We start from the raw sequence: 22,308 nt of genomic DNA on the forward strand, positions 1-22,308 counted from the left end.
TTTTGGTTAATTTTAAACTACTTTTTTAAACTCTTTTCTTTTCTTCTTCCCTATTCTATTTCTTCTTTAATATTTACCTTCCTTTTTGCCCAGACCATGGTAAAGGGAGCCGGGAAGCACCCTGAGAAGGGGAAGGGTCCCGCACCCCGTGCCCGGCTCCCGTGCGGGCGTTTGAGGGGGGAGCAGGTCGTAGCCCGGGAGATCTTCAGCCCAGAGGAGGTGGCCGCACTAGTTTTTTATGTTCAGCGCCGCCTCCTCAGGACCATCATGGCAGGTGGCAAGATCGCTAGCGGGTACGGGATCCAGGAGCGCCGGAAGCGGTGGGAGAAGGTGTGCCGGGCCATGTACCACCATTCTCGGGTCCGGCGCACCTACAACCAGGCCACCCACCGCTGGACGGATGTCCTGGACCGGGAAGGCGATCTGCTCGACCTGCTCGGCCTTGAGATCCCTGGGCTTGGTGAGTAGTAGTAGCTATTTCTTTACTACTCTGTTTTCTCCTGCTCTGTGTGTTATTATATTGCAAAATTTTGTTTTTTACCAAGAGCAATAATGCTGCAGATTACATTGTAGGTAAATTATATTTCAAAATCTTCTGTGCATTTCAGGTGCACTGCTCTCCTTCTCAGTAGTGTTGCTACTATGCTTATTTGTTTTCGATTTTGTGTTCATTTCATTGGCCTGTGAAATTATGTATGAGTGTAGTTTAAAGAACTACGTAATGCTAGACACTAAGGGTCTGATTTTTAATTACCGGCGCATCCCTGCAAAGTAGCAGGGATGCGCCAGTAATTGTGTGCCACGCCACCACAACCCATGGTGCGCCGTATTTACAATGCGGCGCACCATGGGCCCAAAACGTCACCAAAGCGTTACGCATCTGTGCCGTAAAGGCGGCGCATTGCTGGAGTTGCGTCGCAACGATGGTGCAGCACCATCAATGCTCTGGGGTGCCCTATCTCCCCAATGCTGCGTCAAGCCGTACGTCTGCTTCAAGCAGGCGCAGGGTTTGAGTCACGCATCATTGTCCTCAAAGTGACTGATTGAAATCTTGTAGATTTCCTTCAGCCACTTTTAGGATGCGTTAGTGCGGAGGAACGCCCTCCCTTGCACCGGAACGCCCCCTGATGGCACAGGGCTTTACAACGTGATGCATCTCCCATATGCGTCACGTTGTAAATATATGCCGCACCATGGCGCCTCTTTTGTTCTGCTGCTGCGTCACAAAAGTCACGCAACAATGGAGCAAAAGAGCCCCAAGGGGCTTCTAAATCAGCCCCTACAGACTCAAGTCCAGTCCTTCTTTTGTACACATGGCGATAAGAAGAAATAGTGGTGGTGGATTGATAGTTTGAGTATTTTAATGACTGGTTAATGTAGTAGGAAACTTTTTAGTGTTGTCGCTGATCTGCAATCACGATGGACGCTGTCACTTCGCGTGCTGCAGACTGCTGCCTGCCAGTCCTAGGCGAACCTTTTTAGTACTTTGTTTAGTGAGTTACATAAGAACTTTCCAAGTCGACGGTCCGCAAATCAAGCAATACTAATAACGCAGTAGACCACATGAGATCGGTCAATATATCACGTGGAATAGTTGACTATTTGCTATTTCGCCAAAATATTTTGTTATTGTTCTTTTGAAATTTTTGATTTGGTTGACAAATATCATCCATGTTTTCTGGTCTTTCTTTCTTTCATGTTGTACATCAGCTCCCCCCAGGGGCAAGAGGACACAGGAGGAGGAGGGTGCTGTTCAACAGGATGCAGGCCAGGATCTGGCAGGCGAGGGCTCCTTTGCTGGCCCCGGTAAGTTTTAATTTTAATATAGAGTACCTATTTTTTCCTAGCGTTCCTCATTCGATTTTTTCTAAATCGTCTTTGATCTTCTTGTTGACTGTATCTAAATTCTTATCCTGCCTCGACTATGACTCCCTGTGGTATTAATAGATTATTCTTATTAGTCTGTCTGTGTAGCTAACTAAGATTGCACATTTGGCAATTCCATTGGACTCCCATTCTAGTCAGCAATAGCTCTATGCACTGAGTGCAGTCCTCTGGCATTGTCCATAATGTCTTTTCAAGTCTTCTAAATGTTTATGCTTTGACAATTGCCAACAATAAAAAGGTGAATGACCACCAAGAAAGAATAAGATACTACTTTACTTTTGGTTTGGATAGGAGGACAATCCATTCTACTACTGTTTCAGGGACAAATCTGCACAAACAGAACTATGGACACTAAATAATGCATTGCTTAGCTTATAAATTATAATAGGCGCTGTTAGACTTTCCACATACCTCAGTGATAACAGACTTTGTAGTTGAACCCCCAATCTCCTTACTGACTAGATAGTATGGCAGAGTCATTTAGCTCCCAAAGTCACCGAGGATTGATCCCCAATGATGATTAGATTATCCAAAGCAGGACAAGAGTACGGAGTCAGAGTCAAGAAGTGTCAGAGGCACGGTCTCATGCTTGCAAAAATTCCAAAACCTTTAGCTCAGCCACTCTAGTCTGGAGGACCAAAAGCCACAGAGTCTATTTAAGTTTAAAAGCTTTATTAACAGTAAACACATTTATTAAAATCAAGTTTGTCATAAAACTAAACGTTTAACTGAAAATGGAAAAGTGCTTAGTGCTGACGATTAATTGGACACATTTCTTGTGGTCGAGCCGAGCTCTCACCTGGTTTGAACTTGATCTTGCTCGTGTTCTTAGAAGTCAAGCTTCTGTCTGTTAGGAGAAAAAGTGGTGCGTGTTAAAAATAAAAAGCAAGCATTCATCAGTTGGGCCAAAAAGTGCAGCAAGACAACAGCCTTCCCTGGAAAAAGGGACATTTTTATTTTAGAGTAGACAGTCACAAATTATTACATTGTTTTCAGTTTTTTTCACATTTCTTTATTCCTATACCAAATATTATACAGTAGTGAGTGGTGTATTCTAACATTCTTACTTGTACTTTGTAGATGGAACATCTGGTGGCGGGGCCAGCGCGGAGGTGGTGGTGGTGGATGAGGGGAACACTTCTGGGGAGGATGCGGTGCAAATGCCGGACGACACCAGTGTGCCTGTGAGGGTTCACACGGTGGTGGCGGGCAGAGGTAAGCCATATATTCCTTACTTATTGAGATCGAAGACTGCAGGGTGTGCTTTCTGCACGGGTGTATTATAAATCAACCAGGTAGTAGCCTCCTTTAAATGTACTTCGACTTAGCTGTTTTTGGCGAGAAGAATCCCAATCTGATCTGAGATGAACTTGATGGATGGGATGAACGAAAGCGAAAGAAGGGTGTAAGTAAGTGTGGAAGAACGAGAAATGTAATGATGACTGGCAAAGAAGAATGATATGTGTTTGCTTGGTCCCCGAGGTGGCTCGGAAGGAAAGAATATGGTATGGTGCATGGCTGGGTGAATGATGAAGCAAGGATGGGTGGAAGGAGAACAGCCTGGGTGGGTGAAACTATGTGTGCATATACTATGAATGGATGGATGCCTGGATCATGGTACTATCTGACTCTTAGATAGCATATGTGTATCTAGAGAGAGTAGACGGTCACTGGATGAACTAAGTGTTACTTTGAAGAGCATGTAACACCGCACCCGCACGTCCGTTCCAGTGTAGGAAAGGCAAGGAAAAGAAGTTGTAATTTTGTCCAAATACTACCATGAATAGTAGCAGTAGTTTGTATTGCAACTGCAAGCACAGCATATATCCGGTTATTACGGTGGACACTCCCTACCTCTCTTAATAAGTTTAGTTTAGTAGTAGTATGTCATTCATGTGTGGGTGTATCACTGTTCACTCAATAAAAAGCAAAGCACCTAAAGTCATCCATATGTAATAAAATACATCCCATGTGAAGTGATACATAATCAGATTATTTAGCTTCTTCATTTTCCTTTTCTAGTACTCATTTGCACTGTAGGGTGAAAGTTAAATTAATTAAGCAGTAGCCCTTTTAACAGACTATTCTCAGTGCCACCCGTAATAGAAAAGTAAGAGCTTCACCACCTGCATGTACTGGACCGGTACAGTAAACCAAGTCTGTCTCACTCATCATGGTGTGAGTCTGTTTTTCTCGGGTGCAAGTTCACTGCGCTGGCATTATGCCGGCTTGCATAAGATAACGTACCAATTTTCCTAAACAAGAGAGAAGAAGAAGAATAAGACTGGTGTACAGTCATAGTCGACTGTAATGGAAGTCCATAGTGCTCGTAGAATTTGTTCCTTAAACTCCCACTAATGTTAGAGCAAGGACGAAGAAGTGGGAGATTAGATAGATACTGGCCTCAATAGTTATGTACTGTGCTTTCAAGTTGCTAGTTGTACTGTGACACAACTTTCTGCTCAATCATTTTGTGTTAATCTTAAGGAACATTGGTTACAGACTATGTCTTTCTTTCTTCATATAGTTGCCTCTTCCAAATCAAACAAACCATCAAGGAAGGAGCTGGCTCGAATGGCCCGGCAACGGAGGCTGGATGCAACTGTCACCGAATATCGGCGGCTGGTGGCCCTGGAGGAGGAGGACACGCAGTCTACGGGTACAACATCCACTGGGACAGCTGCATCCTCCTCCATGCCCCCATGGGCTGCCAGCCAGCGCAGTGCTCCAGCGGTACGGAGCCGGGCTACCAAAGCCAACCGCCACCGCCGAGCAGCAAAGACAGCAGCTGCCCCCCACAGGAGATGCAAGGCACGCCAGCAACGCTTATGCCTCAGAGTGTCCTACCTGGAGCAGGAGGTCCTAACGTATAAGACCTTGGTGGAGGGCCTCCGCTCCGACCATGCCACTCTCCGCAAGGAGTATGATGCCCTGGCCGCTAAAGTGAACAGCATCCTGCCGTAGTGTCCCTTGCCCCTTTTTTAGAGACTTTTGGGGGGTGGGAATTGGGAGTTGGGTTGTTTTTGGGACTTTTGAAGGACAATCGTTGGGGTTAGGGAGGGTCTTCCGGGAAAATATTTTGTTAGGGCTACACAATATACTTTTTGAAACTTTATCTGAGCATACCTGTTTTTTACTGCTTTTGAGTCTGGTGGGTGGGGGTTTAACAGTAAGTTTGTTTTCCTGAAACTTAAGTCTGTGTCATTTTCTTCCTTTAAGTGTAAATGGCTAAATGTTTTCAACACTAAGTGCCTCTCACAGAGTAAGTGAATTCAAGAGTCTTAGGACTTTAGTAGTACTACTGTCAATCTCTCGTCTCTCCTAATATTCCATTATACTACCACCCACCAAACGCTTATCTTACCTGTAATTTGTGTTTGAAAGTAGGGCTAGGCCCAGGGCAGGCTCCACAGGAAATGGCGATTAAGGTTGGCAATGCTGGGCGGATAAAATGTCCTCATTGCGGTGGTACTAGTGGTGTGACACAGTGGCAGTTGCATGCTTATGGAAAAAAAGAAAATGAAACCTTATATGTCCTTACTGGAGCATTACAACGGTACAATAGAGAATATAGCAGGTGACAGTACACTAGAACAGTGCCACAATGTAGCCTAACAAATGGTAAAGTATTGAAAGTATAACTAATACTTGCGTTGATTTTCTTTGACATTGGCTACTACTACAAGAAATAGTACTGAAGCTGAGTAAGTCTAGAATATATCCTCGGATTCCTTCACCAGCCTGTTGCTATGACCTTATCCTCCCCAGCAAGTGTGTGGAATTATTGCTGTCATTTAGTCACACATCAATCAAAACCACACAGCCCGGGGGAAGAGGGTTAGGGTTTGGAAAATGGATGGGAATGGGGGTTTCTTTTTGGGTAGGTTTTGTTGAGAGAAGAAAAAAAAAGCACAGCATGGACAAACAATAATTGAAGATAAAGAAATCTTTGGGTACAAAGCTAAACAAAAATCTTTTAAGTGACATAAAGGAAGTGCATGCACTACTGCATGCATTGTTACTGAAAAGTAAGCAGTACTTTCGACAACCGTGAATGACAGAATGCGACAGTACAGGGCTGCAGCGTTTTCACTTGCCTATCTCTGCACTCAGAGAAACACTTCTTACATTAAATTAGGTTTAAAAAATAGCCGAAGTAAAACCTATAGAATGGCTGTAGGGATCAATTTAGAAGCAGAGAGAGATCCAAGAAATGCAGAGTCACACTCATAGAAGTACACAGCAATAACATTACTTAAAAAAACATTACAAAAGAATGGATACTGTAGCTGTATGTTGTTGTAGTTGTCCTGTTGAATTTGGTAAGTAAGTTGCACGCATCAAACCATTACTCTTATTAGCGGCACTCCTCCATTCCAGCTGATGCTCCGTCCATCAATGTTGGTGACCAGAAGACACCCTGTCCACTGCCTGCCTGGCGGATGCTGAATTGTGGCTCGCTAATGTGAAGCCTGACTTCATCCTTTTTTTCCCATTGCACAGACTGAAACCCGGCCTGTAATTATTGATGGAAAAACAGGAAGTGATATTAGAACACCACTGACAAATAAATATAAGATATGTACGCTGTATAGTGCAAAAAGTCACACTTTGAGTTTCCTAATAGACAGTACAATATTTTTGAAAGTGCAAACTCTGTCTGAGTCTCCTTTTGAAGGATAAATAAGTATGGGCAAATTAATTTAGCGGATCTTTCCCCTCAAGCTAGGTGTACTGTAAACTGTGTTTTAGAACAAAATTAGACCTTCCCAGCAGTGCTCCCACACAGACCCTTACTAAAGCCAGTCGCGAAAATGTAGAAGACCCCCAATCAGGCCTGGTAGAAAACTGGCAAGAAAACGTACTTTGAAAGTAAAAGTAGGCCCAAATACCCCCTTACCCACCGTGGATTGTATTCAAACCACTTGCAAGAAAGCAAAAGTATCCATACCCAGCATCGCTCCAAGACTCGCAAACCCCCCCACAAACAGCCCCCCACCCAAACACATGCAATACAAATACTGCTAACCCTAACGAGCCCTAAGTTAAGAATAGTGGAAAACGCTTACTTTAACTATGCCAAATCCCCCCTTTCCCACCATGGATTTTCTTCATATCACTTGCAACCAAAATTACACATTCCCACGAGTGCTCTAAGAAGACCCCAGAACTCACTTGCAAAAATCTAGAACACCACGAAACACATGCAATCCTGCTGCTAGGGCTAACCCTAACGAACCATAACTTACAAAAAGTGCCAAAAGGCTTTTCGGCATGGATTTTTTCCAAACCACTTCTATCCGGTATTAGACCTTCCCAGCAATGCTCCAAGACCCGCCAACCCACCCGCAAAAAAGCACAACACCCCCAAACAGCCAAAAAGGAAAATCTCATACTTACAATATTTATCGGCCTTCGGTCCAAACGCGCTGTGCAGGTAGGTCATAACTCCCGTTTTCTACCACGGATTTCCTGAAAAGCAAATGCAATCAAAATTAGACTGTCCCAGAAGTGCTCCCAGACCCCAAAACTCACCCACAAACACCCGGAACCCCCCCAAAGAGCACCTCAAAGGCAAGCAAGTCAGCAAAAAAGCAAAAGAAAATTCGCCTCCGATTTGGACCAAACCACTTTTATCCGGTATTAGAGCTTCCCAGCAATGGCCCCAGAGCCGTCAACCCAGGCGAAAACTAGTAGAAGTCCCCCGAACAGCCAAAAAGCAAAAGTACAAAAATGGGGACTTAGTCATTTTCATGGCAATTTCCAAAATCACTCCGCGCGCGCTATGCAGCTAGGCCCCTACTCCCCTCTGCCACCATAGATTTGCTTCAAACCTCTTGCAATCAAAACTATCCATACCCAGCAGTGCTCCCAGACCCTGAAACCGACCCACAAAGACCAGGAATCCCCCCAAACAGGCCACCCAAAGTGCTACATTGAGCAAAATGTCAGAAATAGCACAAAAAATGTCAGCATGGATTTTGTCCAAACCACTTCTATCCGGTATTAGACCTTCCCAGCAATGCCCCAAGACGGGCCAACCCACCCGCAAAAAAGCACAACACCCCCAAACAGCCAAATAGGAAAATCTCATACTTACAATATTTATCGGCCTTCGGTCCAAACGCGCTGTGCAGCTAGGTCATAACTCCCGTTTTCCACCACGGATTTTCTGAAAAGCAAATGCAATCAAAATTAGACTGTCCCAGCAGTGCTCCCAGACCCCAAAACTCACCCACAAACACCCGGAACCCCCCCAAAGAGCACCTCAAAGGAAAGCAAGTCAGCAAAAACGCAAAAACATTTTTGCCTCCGATTTGGTCCAAACCACTTTTATCCGGTATTAGAGCTTCCTAGCAATGGCCCTAAAACAAGCCAACTCACCCGCAAAGAAGTAGAACACCCCCACAAGTGCAGAGTCTTTTCTCATTGGGCGTAATCCAGCCCTCTGCTTTGAGGGAAATAGGAGTCTGGAGGAGGAGGATAGAGGAGCATTTTCTTGTGAACTTGTGAACCTGAGGAATGCAGACTGCGGCACCTTCAAATCAATAAGCAAACAAGTGAAGACAGTTCTGCTGATGGGCTTGTTTTTGTGATTAGGTGATTAAAGTTTTAATTATACTAACTGTGCAAAACAAAGAAAGACAGACACACAGGAATAAAAGTGAAAAAGGACGAAAAAGAAAGTTATTGATTCATTGGCTCATTTTCAGGGCTCGGTGTTAGGGAATAAGAATAAGAGTTCGTCCTCATACTCTGCGAATTCAGGCAGGAGTAGGTCAGTGTCACCTAACAGAGAAGAAATTCCCTCATCTATGTTGCTGTCCTCCTCGTCTTCATCTGGCGTGTGTTCTCGTACTTTGTAATCTGGTGGTATGAGGTGCTGATTCATCTTGATCATTGTTAACCTCTCCACATTTTTGGGCGAGAGGTGGCTCCGTTTGGAAGTTACAATGCCACCAGCAGCACTGAAAACACGTTCAGAAGACGCACTTGCGAGTGGGCAAGACAAGTAGTTTATAGCCAGGTTGGAGAGCTGTGCCCACAATTCTTTTTTCCCATGCCAATACGCCAATGGGTCAGCATTAACATAGACCTCTGTTGAGTCATTCAGATAGTCCTGCACCATCGACTCAAGGTTCTCCAGGGTTCCTCCACTTTGCATACTTTTTGCTGGGACCTTTTGAGAACCAAAACCAAGGAAAGTTAGCCAATCCTCTTCTTCACCCAATGTTACTGTTGTGTCTGGTGCAGATGATCCGGTTGCCGGTGTCTTTAACGGCTGAGAGGTCCCTTGTGCCACAGCCACAGGTGCAGAAGTGTATTCTTTTGACTGGGTATGGCCTGCTGATGCTGATGTACTGCCTTTTCCTTCAATTTCCTGCTGTTCTCTTTCAAACCTCATGGCTGACAAGGCTAGCCTACGTTTGTACTTTGTAACATGTTCATCATCAAAAGGAAAGAATGCTCGGCCTGCCAGGGCCTTTTTGTAGCGTGGATCCAGAATAGTAGCACAGATGTAATGCTGTTCTGAGTGAATCATTTTAAGATGTTCATCGCCAAGTAGGTACTCTAATAATTTCTCAGCCAAAACAAAAGCGTCTTTCTTTTCTTCATCTTTTTCAAACATAGAAGACACCGCCTTCAGTTGGTGCTCCAGCATGCGCAACAATGGGATAGCTTTTCCCAAATTACAGTCCTCCCTGCTGACTGCACGCGTGAAGACCTCAAAAGGACGAAGCATGTCTGTCAGGCTTTTAACTAGCTTCCATTGCGCCGCATCTAGCCTCAGGTCCTTCTGAGCTGTACCCAGTGTTAAGAAATAGTGATCGAGTACTGTATACTGCTCATACAGACGCTCAAGCATGTGGAAGGTTGAGTTCCAACGTGTTGGCACCAGCTGGATGAGTGCTTTCACTGGCATTCGACGTTCATGTAGCAGGCTCCTCAGATGCTTCCGGGCCTTAAAAGAATGGCTGAAATGGTTGCAAATTCTTCGGCAGGTGGCCACTAACTCGCACGCTGGACTGTCTTCACTCAATAATTTTTTAACAATCAGGTTTATACAGTGCGCCAAACACGGCACTCTGAAATAGTGACCCAGCTCCATGGCCTTAACTACATTGGCACCATTATCCGTGGAAACATAACCAATCTGGCATTTTTTGGGGACAGCCAGTGAAAGACCTTTGTGTTAAACTCATTCAAAATGTTTTCTGCTGTATGACGTTTCTCCAAGCCAAACATGGCTAGTGTTGCATGTTTCCGAGCAGCTTTAAAACTTGGTCCGGGTCAACACCTGCGTTTAGCTTTGCTTTAACCCCTGAAAATGAGACCCAGTGTGCAGTGATGCACATGTAATCAGCACCTGCGCCACTGGTCCACATGTCTGTTGATGTATTGTGTGAACAGCACTCTTCTGCAAAGCTGCCCCAATCACCTCCAGCACATCTTCATGTAGTGCTGGAACCGCAACTCTGGCAAAATGGAACCGGCTAGGAACCTTCCATTTAGGGCAGAGCGCTGCCACTAATTCTAGAAAACCAACCCCTTCTAAAAAGAAAAAGGGAGAAGGTCCAGAGCTAGCATTTTAGCCAGCTTAGTGTTATACAGACGCGTGAGTGGGTGGTTGCGATCATATGGCGCCTCTGAAGAAAACATGGTTCTAATGTTGTCCTGGACCATGCATTTACGGGATGATGATGATGATGACTTCTTCGACCCAGTTACGCTCGCGGATGAACTTTTTTGCATTGGTGTGTCACTCTCTCCCACACTCTTAGTGTGGCTCACATGGGGTGTGCTGCTGACAGGGGTACTGGGTGTAAGTGAAGTGTTTGACACGTCTTCTTCCTCCTCGTCATCATCAGATGAAACATCAACGTTTTCTTGACTTGCAATTCGGGCTTCCTTGATCTCCTTTAGGTGCGCAAACCATTTGACAGCGTGCTGTCTCTTAAGATGACCTCTCTGGCCTCCGGTACCATAGTTGGTACCAAACTTACCACGACTCACTGCAAGCTTACAAATGCTACAAATGGCGAAGTTTTCCTTTTTTGGGCAAACACTAAAGAAGTCCCAAACTGCAGACTTGAAATGTCTGTGGGGGCCGAAGGAGGCGGCGGTCATGCTTCTAATGCCAGATGCAGTGGAGGATGTGGATTGCCGAACTTTACTACGTTGTGCACTTTCACCACCACTAATTGAGGTCGAGGTGGATGGAGGTCCCTTCTGGCGAAGAAGAAATATGGAAGCGGTAGGTGTTGGTGTACTAGTTAACTCCAATGATTGTGGTATTTCCATTGCCTCCTCGTCGACAACATCATCACGCTCAGCAGCTTCTCGGGCTAGGGTCAAAATGTCTGTTTGCTGCATGCCCGCTGGCGCTGCAGTGACCTTTATGATGACTGGGTCGTCGTCGTGAGAGTCTTCATCAGCAGCCGTATCCGCCACTTCTTGTTGAGCCTCATCACACTCCATAACTATGAGACTTTGGACGAGCTTTCTTTTACGCTTAACTACCTTTGTCAGATCATTGTGTGCCTCACTCTCCGACGGCAGTGGTGCTGGTTCCCAATTTTGATCCGTATCATCAGAAGGAGGTGTGCTTGAAGAAGATATAGACATCACCCTTGATCTCTTCCTTGCTAGGGGTGTGGAAGACAATGAATGATCAGGAGTGGCTTCCTCAAATGATACCTCGGCTTGATTGTCGATTTCCTGATGTGCCCCTACTTCTGGAGGAACAACAATTGGGGCACTTGTGACCCTCCATGCACCTCTGCTTGCGCATCTCCTTGCGCTGCCTATCCTTCCACAAGTACTTGGGCTTGTACTTGCACATGTGGTTGTTGTTGCGGCTGTGGTTGTTCAACACTCATCAGATGAGTTACAACAACCTGTGTTGATTGAGGGACATTGCTGCTACTTTCTTGCGATGAGCCAACATCACTGGTCGATGGTGATTGAACAACTAGACTAAGTGCCTCTGCAGCACTCAAGGGCTTGGACTTAAGTTGGTGTGGTGGTGGTGGTGGCACTGAGCCCAATGGAGCGGGGGTGCTGCTCCCAGCTTGGTCCCCAGCAGATCCCGCTGCTGCTGCAGGCGTACTTTTTTTTTTACTCCCAAAAAATGTGGCGGGCGGCACACTAGTCTCCTTGGTAACTTGCTTCTTCTGCTCCTTACTGGCAACTTTCTTGCTAGAGGAGCTACGGGGAACTTTTTTGGGGGCCATCTTCTTCAGAGGTCAGAACAGCAGGCCGCAGTTGCACGAGTTGCAGAGTTGTCTGTGGCCAGACGTGACGTCGCGTGACGTTATGCTGCACACACACACTGCTGCAGGACTTCTTCCTGGCACTGGTAGTTCTCCTGAGTCTTGTGTACCTAAAAGCAATGGAAGACAGAGGAACATCAGTTCAGTTATACACCCCAAAAAATCGAAAAACACTGAAAAATCAGCACAATCCCATGCCATCCATGCCCTCCATGATGTTTGAATTCAAGACACACCACAGAAAGACTAGGCCCATGCACCACTCACTACCCCTGGTGAAAAGGCCACAACAACAGCCCAAAAAAACGAAAAACACAGAAAAATCAGCACAATCCCATGCCATCCATGATGTTTAAAATCAAGACGCCCCACAGAAAGACTAGGGCCATGCACCACTCACTACCCCTGGCCATAATGGTTGAAACCTAGGCAAAATGGTTGCAGACCTAAGAACACTGCCTGCATTCAAAATGGCCCCCTGCTTCCCAGCACATGGCCTGTCCCCATGAACACCCCAAAAAATCGAAAAACACAGAAAAATCAGCACAATCCCATGCCATCCATGCCCTCCATGATGTTTAAATTCAAGACACCTCACAGAAAGACTAGGCCCATGCACCACTCACTACCCCTGGTGAAAAGGCCACAACAACAGCCCAAAAAAACGAAAAACACAGAAAAATCAGCACAATCCCATGCCATCCATGCCCTCCATGATGTTTAAATTCAAGACACCCCACAGAAAGACTAAGCCCATGCACCACTCACTACCCCTGGTGAAAAGGCCACAACAACAGCCCAAAAATCGAAAATTCCAAAATTGTAGTTGCAGCAACTGTAATGCCCCAAACAAACTTACTTGTGAAATTTCTAATCCAAAAGTGATCCAAAGAAATTCAAAAAGGCCTCAAATCCAAATATCCAGCAGCATCCACAAAAAGTGATCCTTCCAGGTCAAGATACGAATGAAAGTGACCAGCACATGAAGAAAGCACTGGGAGGAGCCTGCTGGACAGGAACAGGAAGTTGGAGACTGTGGGGCACTTCCTTCCCCCCACCCCCCCCCAACCCCCCCCAAAATGGACTCCTTGCAAAAAAAAGTGCAGGCAAATGTCAACCTGAGGAGTTATTCTGATAAAAATCATCATTTTCAGAAGGTTTATGCTGCTTGCTGGTGGATTTCTTGTGCAGAATTGCAAATTTTGTAATTTCGCGAGTGCGAGATTGTTGCTGCCCGCCCCATCTACGTGTTTGCAATTGCGAACTCCCGCGATATGTGATCATGACGTACTCGCGTTGACAAACTCTCGCTGTGTAAGGTGGCAAGCCCCGATGACGTAATCGCGGTCGCCAAACTCCTGCGGGATCCCGCAGCAAGATCCAAAATGGCGCCGCACTCGCAAAATATCGAGAAAAACAACTCGGCAAACGCTGAATGACGGTAAGTGAACGCCGCACGCCGCAAAATTCTATCACCAAGAGAAAAAAATCTGCTGCGTGCGAATTTGCGGATTTTCAGTAAATTCGCGAGAGTTCGCGTATTGCAAATTTACCGAAAATCCGCAAAATCCGAAAGCGGAACGGATTTTCCGCCCATGCTGTTTCTTAGCAACTGACTTTTTTCAGTTGGCATAGGAATAATTTACATTTACATAGCTCTTGGTTTGGCAATGTATTGTTCCCGTTCACCATCCTTTCAGTGGCATTGCACATCGCTAAGCTGGTGAGATTGCTACCCTTTTTAAGTTCAATTACCCGGATATATATAAATCCATTGGTAGGAAAACAACTAGCTGCTGAATGCCACATAAAGTTCGAGGGCATGTTTCATCACATGGAAATCATGCAGGCTCAGCAGGACACAAATAAAATGCCACTCTTGGACTTCAAAATCCTGCCTCTCAATGACTATAAAGCCTTGCATATTATTGCACCACCTTTGAATATTCCACCAGCGTTTTATTTCATTCACTATTTGATTTACAGTGTTTTTTATAATTAAATAATTAGTATTAATGGGACTGAAACGAGCTTCTTAACTATATTTTACTACTGGTTTCATTACAAATGAAGTCTGTAATTCGTTGCATACAGCACTTACTAGTGAAATTTATTTGTATATTTAAGTTATCAGAAATGTAATTCAGATCAGTTACCCATTTCTTATCACGTTTTATTCGTTTATTGCCCTTAGCCAATTTAAATGCGTATTTAAAAGGTTCATGGTTTCTTTTTCTTATCACTAATGTGGAAGTTGACAGCCAACATGAAAGGGTTTCATTTCAAATGGCTCGTGCAAGGTTTAGTCTTCTTGAGTTGCACCTAATGGAAGTTTTGATCTCTGTAAAATGTCCAATACTGGAAGACAAGCAATGTCTGGTCTTTTTAGCCCACATGTGCGCAAACACGCCATTGAGCTCTGGGACCTGCTCGACACCACATCACCGGACATCGCCTTCTTGACCGAGACCTGGATGAACAATACCTCTGCCCCAAGCATCGCGGTAGCCATCCCCAACGGATACAAGATCACCCGCAGGGACCGCACCAACGGCATCGGCGGGGGAATCACCATCATTCACAAAGACACCATCAGGATCACCATCAGGATCACCATCACCAACACCCTCAACGCCGCCAAACACATGCACTTCCAGATCCACACAGACCCTAAAACCACCCTCAGAGGCACCCTCGTCTATCGACCACCAGGACCCCGCCCCCAATTCTGCAACTCTATCACCGACTTCATCAGCACGCACGCACTGACCTCCACCGATTACATCCTCCTTGGTGACCTGAACTACCACCTAGAAAACAACAACGACAGCAACTCCTCCACCCTGATCGACAACCTCTCCATTCTAGGACTGACGCAGATCGTCACGACTCCTACCCACATTGCCGGCCACACGCTCGATGCTATCTTCTCCTCCAGTCCCCACGTTGTCTTCAGCCACGTCTCTGAACTCACCTGGACTGACTACCGCTGCGTCCACTTCACCTTCCAGAAACCCGTCTCACACCACCGCACCCTACAGACCCCCGGACGCCACTGGAGCAAAATCACTAAGGAATCACTGCAAACACACCTCGCACTCAACCCCCGACCAACCCCACCGACCCAGAGGAAGGGGTCCACACCCTCAGACTCTGGATGGAAGACTGTGCCAACACCCTCGCCCCAACTAGACCTACTGCCCACAGAGACACCAGCCAGAGAGCCAGTTGGTTCACCCCAGAGCTCCCAGCCTCCAAACGCACCTGTCAGAGACTGGAAAATACCTGGCACAAGGAGAAAACACCCGAGAGCCACGCCGCCCTAAAAGACGCCACCCGGAACCACCACCACCTCATCAGGACCACCAAGAAAGCCGCTTCCAAGAACTGCCTGGACAACAATGCACACAATAGCAAGGAACTCTTCAACGTCGTGAGGGAACTCTCCAACCCCAGCTCCTGCACCAATGACATCCCACCATCACAAGCCCTTTGCGACGCCCTGTCTGCCTTCTTCCACCGCAAGATCACTGACATTCACGACAGCTTCAATCCACACTCAGACCCCCCAACCGCACCAACCCGGACCCTCCCTTACCCACCGACCACAAGCACCTCACCGTATGGACCAGCACTACCACCGAGGACACCAGCAAGACTATGAACTCCATCCACTCAGGCGCCCCATCCGACCCTCTTCCCCACCACGTCATCAACAAGGCCGACAGCTCCATCGCACCCCACTTATGCAACATCTTTAACCTCTCTTTCAAGACTGCAACCTTCTCTGAGAGCTGGGAACACGCAGAGATCAACGCCCTACTGAAGAAACCCAAGGCGGACCCGAGCGACCTTAAGAATTTTGGGCCCATCTCCCTTCTTTCGTTCCCTGCTAAGGACATCAAAAAGATCATCAACACTCAGCTCACCCACTACATAGAAGACAACAACATCCTCGACCCCTCCCAGTCAGGCTTCCGCAAGAACCACAGTACCGAGACCGCCCTAATCGCCGTCACGGAAGACATCAGACTCATGCTCGAAAACAGGGAGACAGCAGCCCTCATCCTCCTCGACCTCTCCGCTGCCTTCGACACCGTATGCCACCACACTCTGCGTACACGCCTCTTCAACGCAGGGATTTGCGACAAGGCCCTGGACTGGATCACCTACTTTCTCTCAGACAGAACCCAAAGAGTCCGCCTCACCCCGTTCCACTCCGGAGTCACCAAGACGATCTGCGGTGTTCCTCAAGGATCATCCCTCAGCCCTACGCTCTTCAACGTCTACATGGCCCCGCTCGCACGCATCGCCAGACTCCACAACCTCAACATTATCTCCTACGCCGACGTCACCCAACTGATCCTCTCCCTCACCAACGAACCCCGCACCGCCAAAGCCAAACTCCACCACCGCATGAAGGCTGTCGCCGACTGGATGGAAGAAAGCCGGCTCAAGCTCAACACAGACAAGACAGAGATCCTCATTCTTGGACCCAACCCTTCAGCCTGGGACGACTCATGGTGGCCCACCTCCCTGGGCATCGCCCCTACACCAGCCAACCACGCACGCAATCTGGGAGTCATCCTCGACTCAAAACTCTCCATGGCCAACCAGATTAATGCCGTCTCCTCAACCTGCTTCTACACCCTCCGCATGCTCCGCAAGATCTACAAATGGATCCCGACTGAGACACGAAAGTCCGTCACTCACACCCTCATCAGCAGTAGACTCGACTACGGCAACGCTCTTTACGCCGGAGCCCCTGCCAAACTCAACAGCAGACTTCAAAGAATCCAGAACGCCTCCGCCCGCCTGATCACCAACACCCCCCGCCGAGACCACACCACCCCCCACCTGAGAAACCGGCACTGGCTTCCCATCGACAGAAGAATCACTTTCAAGCTCCTCACCCATGCACACAAGGCACTCCACAACACCGGCCCGGCCTTCCTCAACAACCGACTATCATTCTACGCACCCAACAGGAGACTCCGCTTCGCCGACCTCTCCCTGGCTGCCGTCCCACGCATCCACAGAACCATCGCCGGAGGCAGATCCTTCTCCTACCGCGCCGCCAAGACTTGGAACTCCCTCCCCCGCCACCTTCGGCAGACAGAGGACCTACAGACCTTCAGGAGACTACTCAAGACCTGGCTCTTCGACCTCTAGCTGCAGCCCCCCCCGTGCAGCGCCTTGGGACCCTCACGGGTACGTAGCGTGCTTTCTAAATGCCTGATTGATTGTATCATCTTAATTGACCCTTGTCCTTCCCTCCAAAAACTTTTAGTAATCAGCCTTGAAAGATCTGCAATGAATGGTTTCTTGCCACAGCTTGACAGATTCCTATTAAATCTACACTCCTTTATGTCACTGCACTTCTAAATACAAAACTTTATTGAACGGAGCCACGTCGCTTTTAGTAAAAGGAGGCAGTGCCCTTTTAACTTAAGAGAAAAAAATGAAAATGGAAGGCTGGTAATTCTCTATTTTTCTTCTAATGTACAAGTAAAAAGCCAGTTTCTGTTCTGCTCTGCACCTACTAATGGTCTATGGTACGAAAGCACCGCTCTTTCAGGGTGAAATCGTTACTTGCATTACAGATCTTCTACAAGGATTCCTGTTGTCTGATGACACTATCTAGGATACCTGTCTGCGTGTACCCATCCACCAAAGGCTGCGGTCAGACATGTTGCACAGCAAACTATAGTTGCACTCCTAAATAATTTTTTTTTTTGGCACTAAACAATAGATTCCGTATGAAGCACCCAGTTAACCGGTACACTTAGTTCTTTGCGCTTAAGCTTTTCTTCTAATCTTGGGGAAAGGTACATTATTTTTTCAAGAAGGTGAGGTGAATTCACTCTCACTTCTAAGATTTTTCAGTTGATAACGGTGCCACATGTCAAGCTCAATTATCTTACTTATGGATCTCTAGATCTCAAAAGTATTTCCAGGTACAAGGGATAATGGCAACATGCACATGGCTGCTGCCTCTGTCTCAGAGCTCACCAAGCATTTGCAATGAAATAGGTCTCGCAGAGGCCAGCCCCGAACGGGGTCATCAGAGGCCAACGGCATAACAGACGCCAAGCCCCCCTCACCTCTAGCCAGAACCGGTTTGCGGCACGAAAAGCATGCTGTAAGCGGGAGGAACACCCACACCCCCCTACCCGGTAGCCACGGCGCCGCCTACCACCCCGGCCAATGGGCCCCATGCAATATTCGAACGGCCACCTTCGCTGGGGGGGATATAAGCCGGCTTCCCCCAGGATGGCTCCTATCTTTGGAGCGGGAGGAGCAGCACGAGCAAGGAATTGTTGACCCACCTATCCACACCTAACGAGCAGCCATGTCGCAGGGCTGCTGGAAAGACAGGACAATGGGTGAGAAACAACGGGGACAATGGTTGGCACAGAAGCACACCGAAGGGCGGTGTGCTGGGACAGGACCACTTGCCTTAGGATGCCTCACGGCTGGGGGAGGGGACCGAAGGACAGCGGGTAGGACCGTTCACCTTATGATGCCTCACGGCTGGGGGAGTCGACCTACCAAGAGGGGTAACAAACGGAGACGGCGCTCGCAGCCCAGCCCCCGCCGGTTGGCAGGGCACACCAGGAGTCCAACAAGGTAGTGAGTTGGGCCTAACTCCGGGACAGCGGCTACACCCCTCCTTCATGCGGATGTCAAAGCAAACCCAACCAAATCACCTGTCAAGAAAATAATGTTTACAAATATGTCATGCCACACTGCCATTGACAGCTGAATAAAGGTGGTACTGAGTACCCAGAAATTGATATGTACCCCTAATAAAAACTGCAGCCAACAAGTGACCACCACAAGAAATGTGTTTGTTGGCTTATTTACAAGGAAAGGGTTACTGTTCAAAATGAGCACAAAGGGGAGAGAGTGGGGCTGGTGAGGGAGTTATCATGTTTGCAAGAATTTGAGCTATTGCCATTAAAAATGAGAATGCACTTTATTTATGTGTTTTGAAAACCTGCAAGTGGGGGGTAAACATGCACTTTGTACTTATAGATCTTGCTTACAAGAAGTAAGGCTGTCAGTAAAAGAGGCACAGTTACTACCAGCCTTTCTTCTCGTAAGCAACAACAACTACAAAGGGCGTGTTTACACACAACTTGCAGGTTTTCAAAACACATAAATAAAAAGCATTGTCATTTACAATGCCATTAGCTCAAACTCTCACAAATGCTTGTTTTTTATGTTTCCAGCTACTTACTCAACCTGTGTTTTGGCCTTGTTGGCCTGTATATGCTTGGATGGGGGGAGGAGATGGAACCTTATGTCTTGATAAATGTAAAGAAAAAGGTTTAAATAAATAAAGAAATTCAAAGCTCTATTGCTACCTTATCAGCAAGCGACAAAAGAGTACAACTGGCCAAGCAGTGGTCAAGTATGTCCAAGACACCAGCTAAAGTCCTTACTTTACCACTAACTTTCATCTATGTTTAATTGCCAAATGTTGTTTTATCTTCTTGGTTTTGATGCAAGGGAGCCCAAAGTAGCACATTCAGCTCTCTGCTTTTTTTGCTGCTCCTCTCTCTTGATCTTATTCTAAGTGGGTGCAATGTCTGAGTTGGGCAGACAGCAGCACCTTTATGAAGATACAAGAAAAGTGGCTACTAGTGTAATGCAGAATTATGCAAATGGTTTCATACAAATATTTGCATATCCCCACTGCTGCCTGTACTTGCTCTCCATTTTCACAACGTATTTACCATCATCACCTGTATTGTCTCTCCTCTCCACAATGCTAGCTTTGACTTTCTTCCCCCACCACCATCCTCTAGATTTCTAGCAGTCACCAGACACTCTCATTCTTCACCTCAGTCAAAAAAGGGCAAAAGATTGCTTTCCACAAGCAGTCTCTTTTGCACCTACTTAGTATAAGACTGCTATGCAAAAGTGGTTAGATCCTCAATGACGTCTGCACTAAAGGTCCCTCCCTCCCAACAAGCTAATATTAGTTGATATTTAAGGAAAGTTAGCAATCCCATCATTGGGATCAGCCTCGCTTTACCTCCTACCATCCTCAGCATCAGAGGCTCCTCTTGTGTAGCATAGTAAGCCCATTCATTTAACGTTTAGAAGAACTAGGCCATTACTGGCCCTTCAGATTGCTGGTGTCTACTATCTTTTACATTTCCCGGATCCACTTCCCAAACTAATGACTGCTCCCTTTCCTATTTACAGGCAAAAGCTTTGAATCTTGTGCATGGTCATGATTGCATTCACATTGCATTATGCCTCACAGGCATCCTTTCTCCTCATGTCCACACTCAGCCCTCTTCCCTATGTCGAGCCTCACTGGTGGCGTCCAATCCTTTTGAACCTGTCTTTCACCGACAATACTAAGCAACTTTCAAACAAGGCCACAGTGATTAATTACCTTATAAAAAAACTATTTCATTTAGAACAACGGGCCCCTAGTATTCCAGAAAACATGGGCAATACAGACATGGAGATAAAAATTCCCCTAGGAATCATTTAAACATACTTTGATGTGTCAGCAAAGAGCTCCAGTGTATGACAATCTTGCTTAAAAACACAACAGGTGGGATCCAAATATATACATCAACAAAAGATATGTGTGGGTGTCACCAGATCATAAATCCATGATAAAAGCAGTTTGACAAAAATGCAGGTGCTTCTAGTAATCATAACATAACAAACCCATTGGAGTTAAAGTCTCTCAACAAACTGGCTCTGCTGCCTAAGAAATCCTACTTAAGAAGTGGCTCACCCCCAAAAAACATGAGATTTTCAGCCTTTCAGGCAATAGAAGTAGGCCTGGGGGAAATGTTAATTACACAAGACAAATGTCAGTAATTATTCATTACTCTTCTGATGTGAGATTAGAAAATGTTCACAATTACTCCAGTTTGAGTGATTAAGAGTAATTTGGGGTGAAAATCCTACTGCCGGAGCTCAAGAACAATGAACTAAGAGAGAGTGAGTGACTGCTGGCTACTGCTGTTTGTGTCCTGTAGCATTTAGTTCTTTTTTCTTAGCACAAAATGCAACCTGTGGTCCATTTTGGAAGTGAGGGTGCATTTTGCACTAAAAGAAATAGTGGTAAATTAGGGATTATGCTTCTTATACAATTATGCATACCTAAGAGTAATTTTGAGGAAATTACGAGTAATTACACTGGAGAGAAGTATACCATTTGTGCCCACCCCTAAATAGAAGCATAAATATTCATAGCATGACAACATAAATGGTTTGAACTAATATGTTACTTTTACGTAACAGTCAATCAAATTATAATTAGCATGTGCTGCTACCCATAACCATGTGCTGTGACTGACCTTTGAACCTAAACAAGCAAATGTTTTTATTTTACAGGCTATTTGCAGCTCCTTTAACTTTCCTGACCATTATTGCCCAGATGTTACAGCAAGCATCATTCCAATAAGAAGGAAGCCAGGCTCGGACCCTAGTAACAGACACCTGCCATCATGGAGAGACGTAGAAAACACACTGAAATGGACCCAGTATGATACACCTCCTTATGATATAACATCAAAATACAGCTTCCGAAACATTTTGGAAGGTACACGCTTTCTGGCACATTTATGTAACTAATGAGATGTAGTGCACTTTATAACATAATGAGAATGAATCCATGAAAGGCTGAAAGTGAAATGGATGATGTTTTCTCACAAATATGTATACATGTGTCTAGCAGGTGCTGCCTCTAACTGAATGAATGACTCAGTTGCCAAATCCGTATTCCAATAAAGCTGACTGCTCATCTTGCTGCTTTAAGCAGGCAATAACAGTACATTTGCAAATTACTGTACCTCTGGTTCCAAGGCATTCTTGCATCACTGTTAGAAACTGCTTCGACTGTACTGAGAGGATAGTTTACCATCTTTCAACTTGTTCAATAATTGGGGATTATTTTTAATTCTACTCAAAATATATTATGATGAAAGTGAGGCAGCAAGTAAGCCTCCTGAAATATTTTGAGAAATGTTGTGGTTTCCGCAAAATGTGTACGACTGCAGATCAATAGTAAATACGATTTTCGAACATGAACAAAACTATGTGGCACTGAGAGTGCAGCTAAAGGCAAAACACACAGCTGCCCATTGTTCTGTCAAGGTAGCTGTACTAG

General features: G+C 46.1%; 1 protein-coding gene across 1 annotated transcript in view; it reads left to right on the forward strand.

The window, feature by feature from the left end:
* Window positions 1-22,308, forward strand: part of LOC147665999 (tyrosinase-like) — a 259,243-nt gene that overhangs the window by 30,968 nt on the left and 205,967 nt on the right. Inside the window, exon 3 of the mRNA XM_086949337.1 lies at window positions 21,534-21,741. Within this exon, the coding sequence (XP_086805463.1) occupies window positions 21,534-21,741 (208 nt within the window). The remainder of the gene's footprint in view (window positions 1-21,533; window positions 21,742-22,308) is intronic.

Source organism: Lissotriton vulgaris, unplaced genomic scaffold (genome assembly GCF_964263255.1).
Source record: "Lissotriton vulgaris unplaced genomic scaffold, aLisVul1.2 SCAFFOLD_1002, whole genome shotgun sequence".
Classification (NCBI taxonomy): domain Eukaryota; kingdom Metazoa; phylum Chordata; class Amphibia; order Caudata; family Salamandridae; genus Lissotriton; species Lissotriton vulgaris.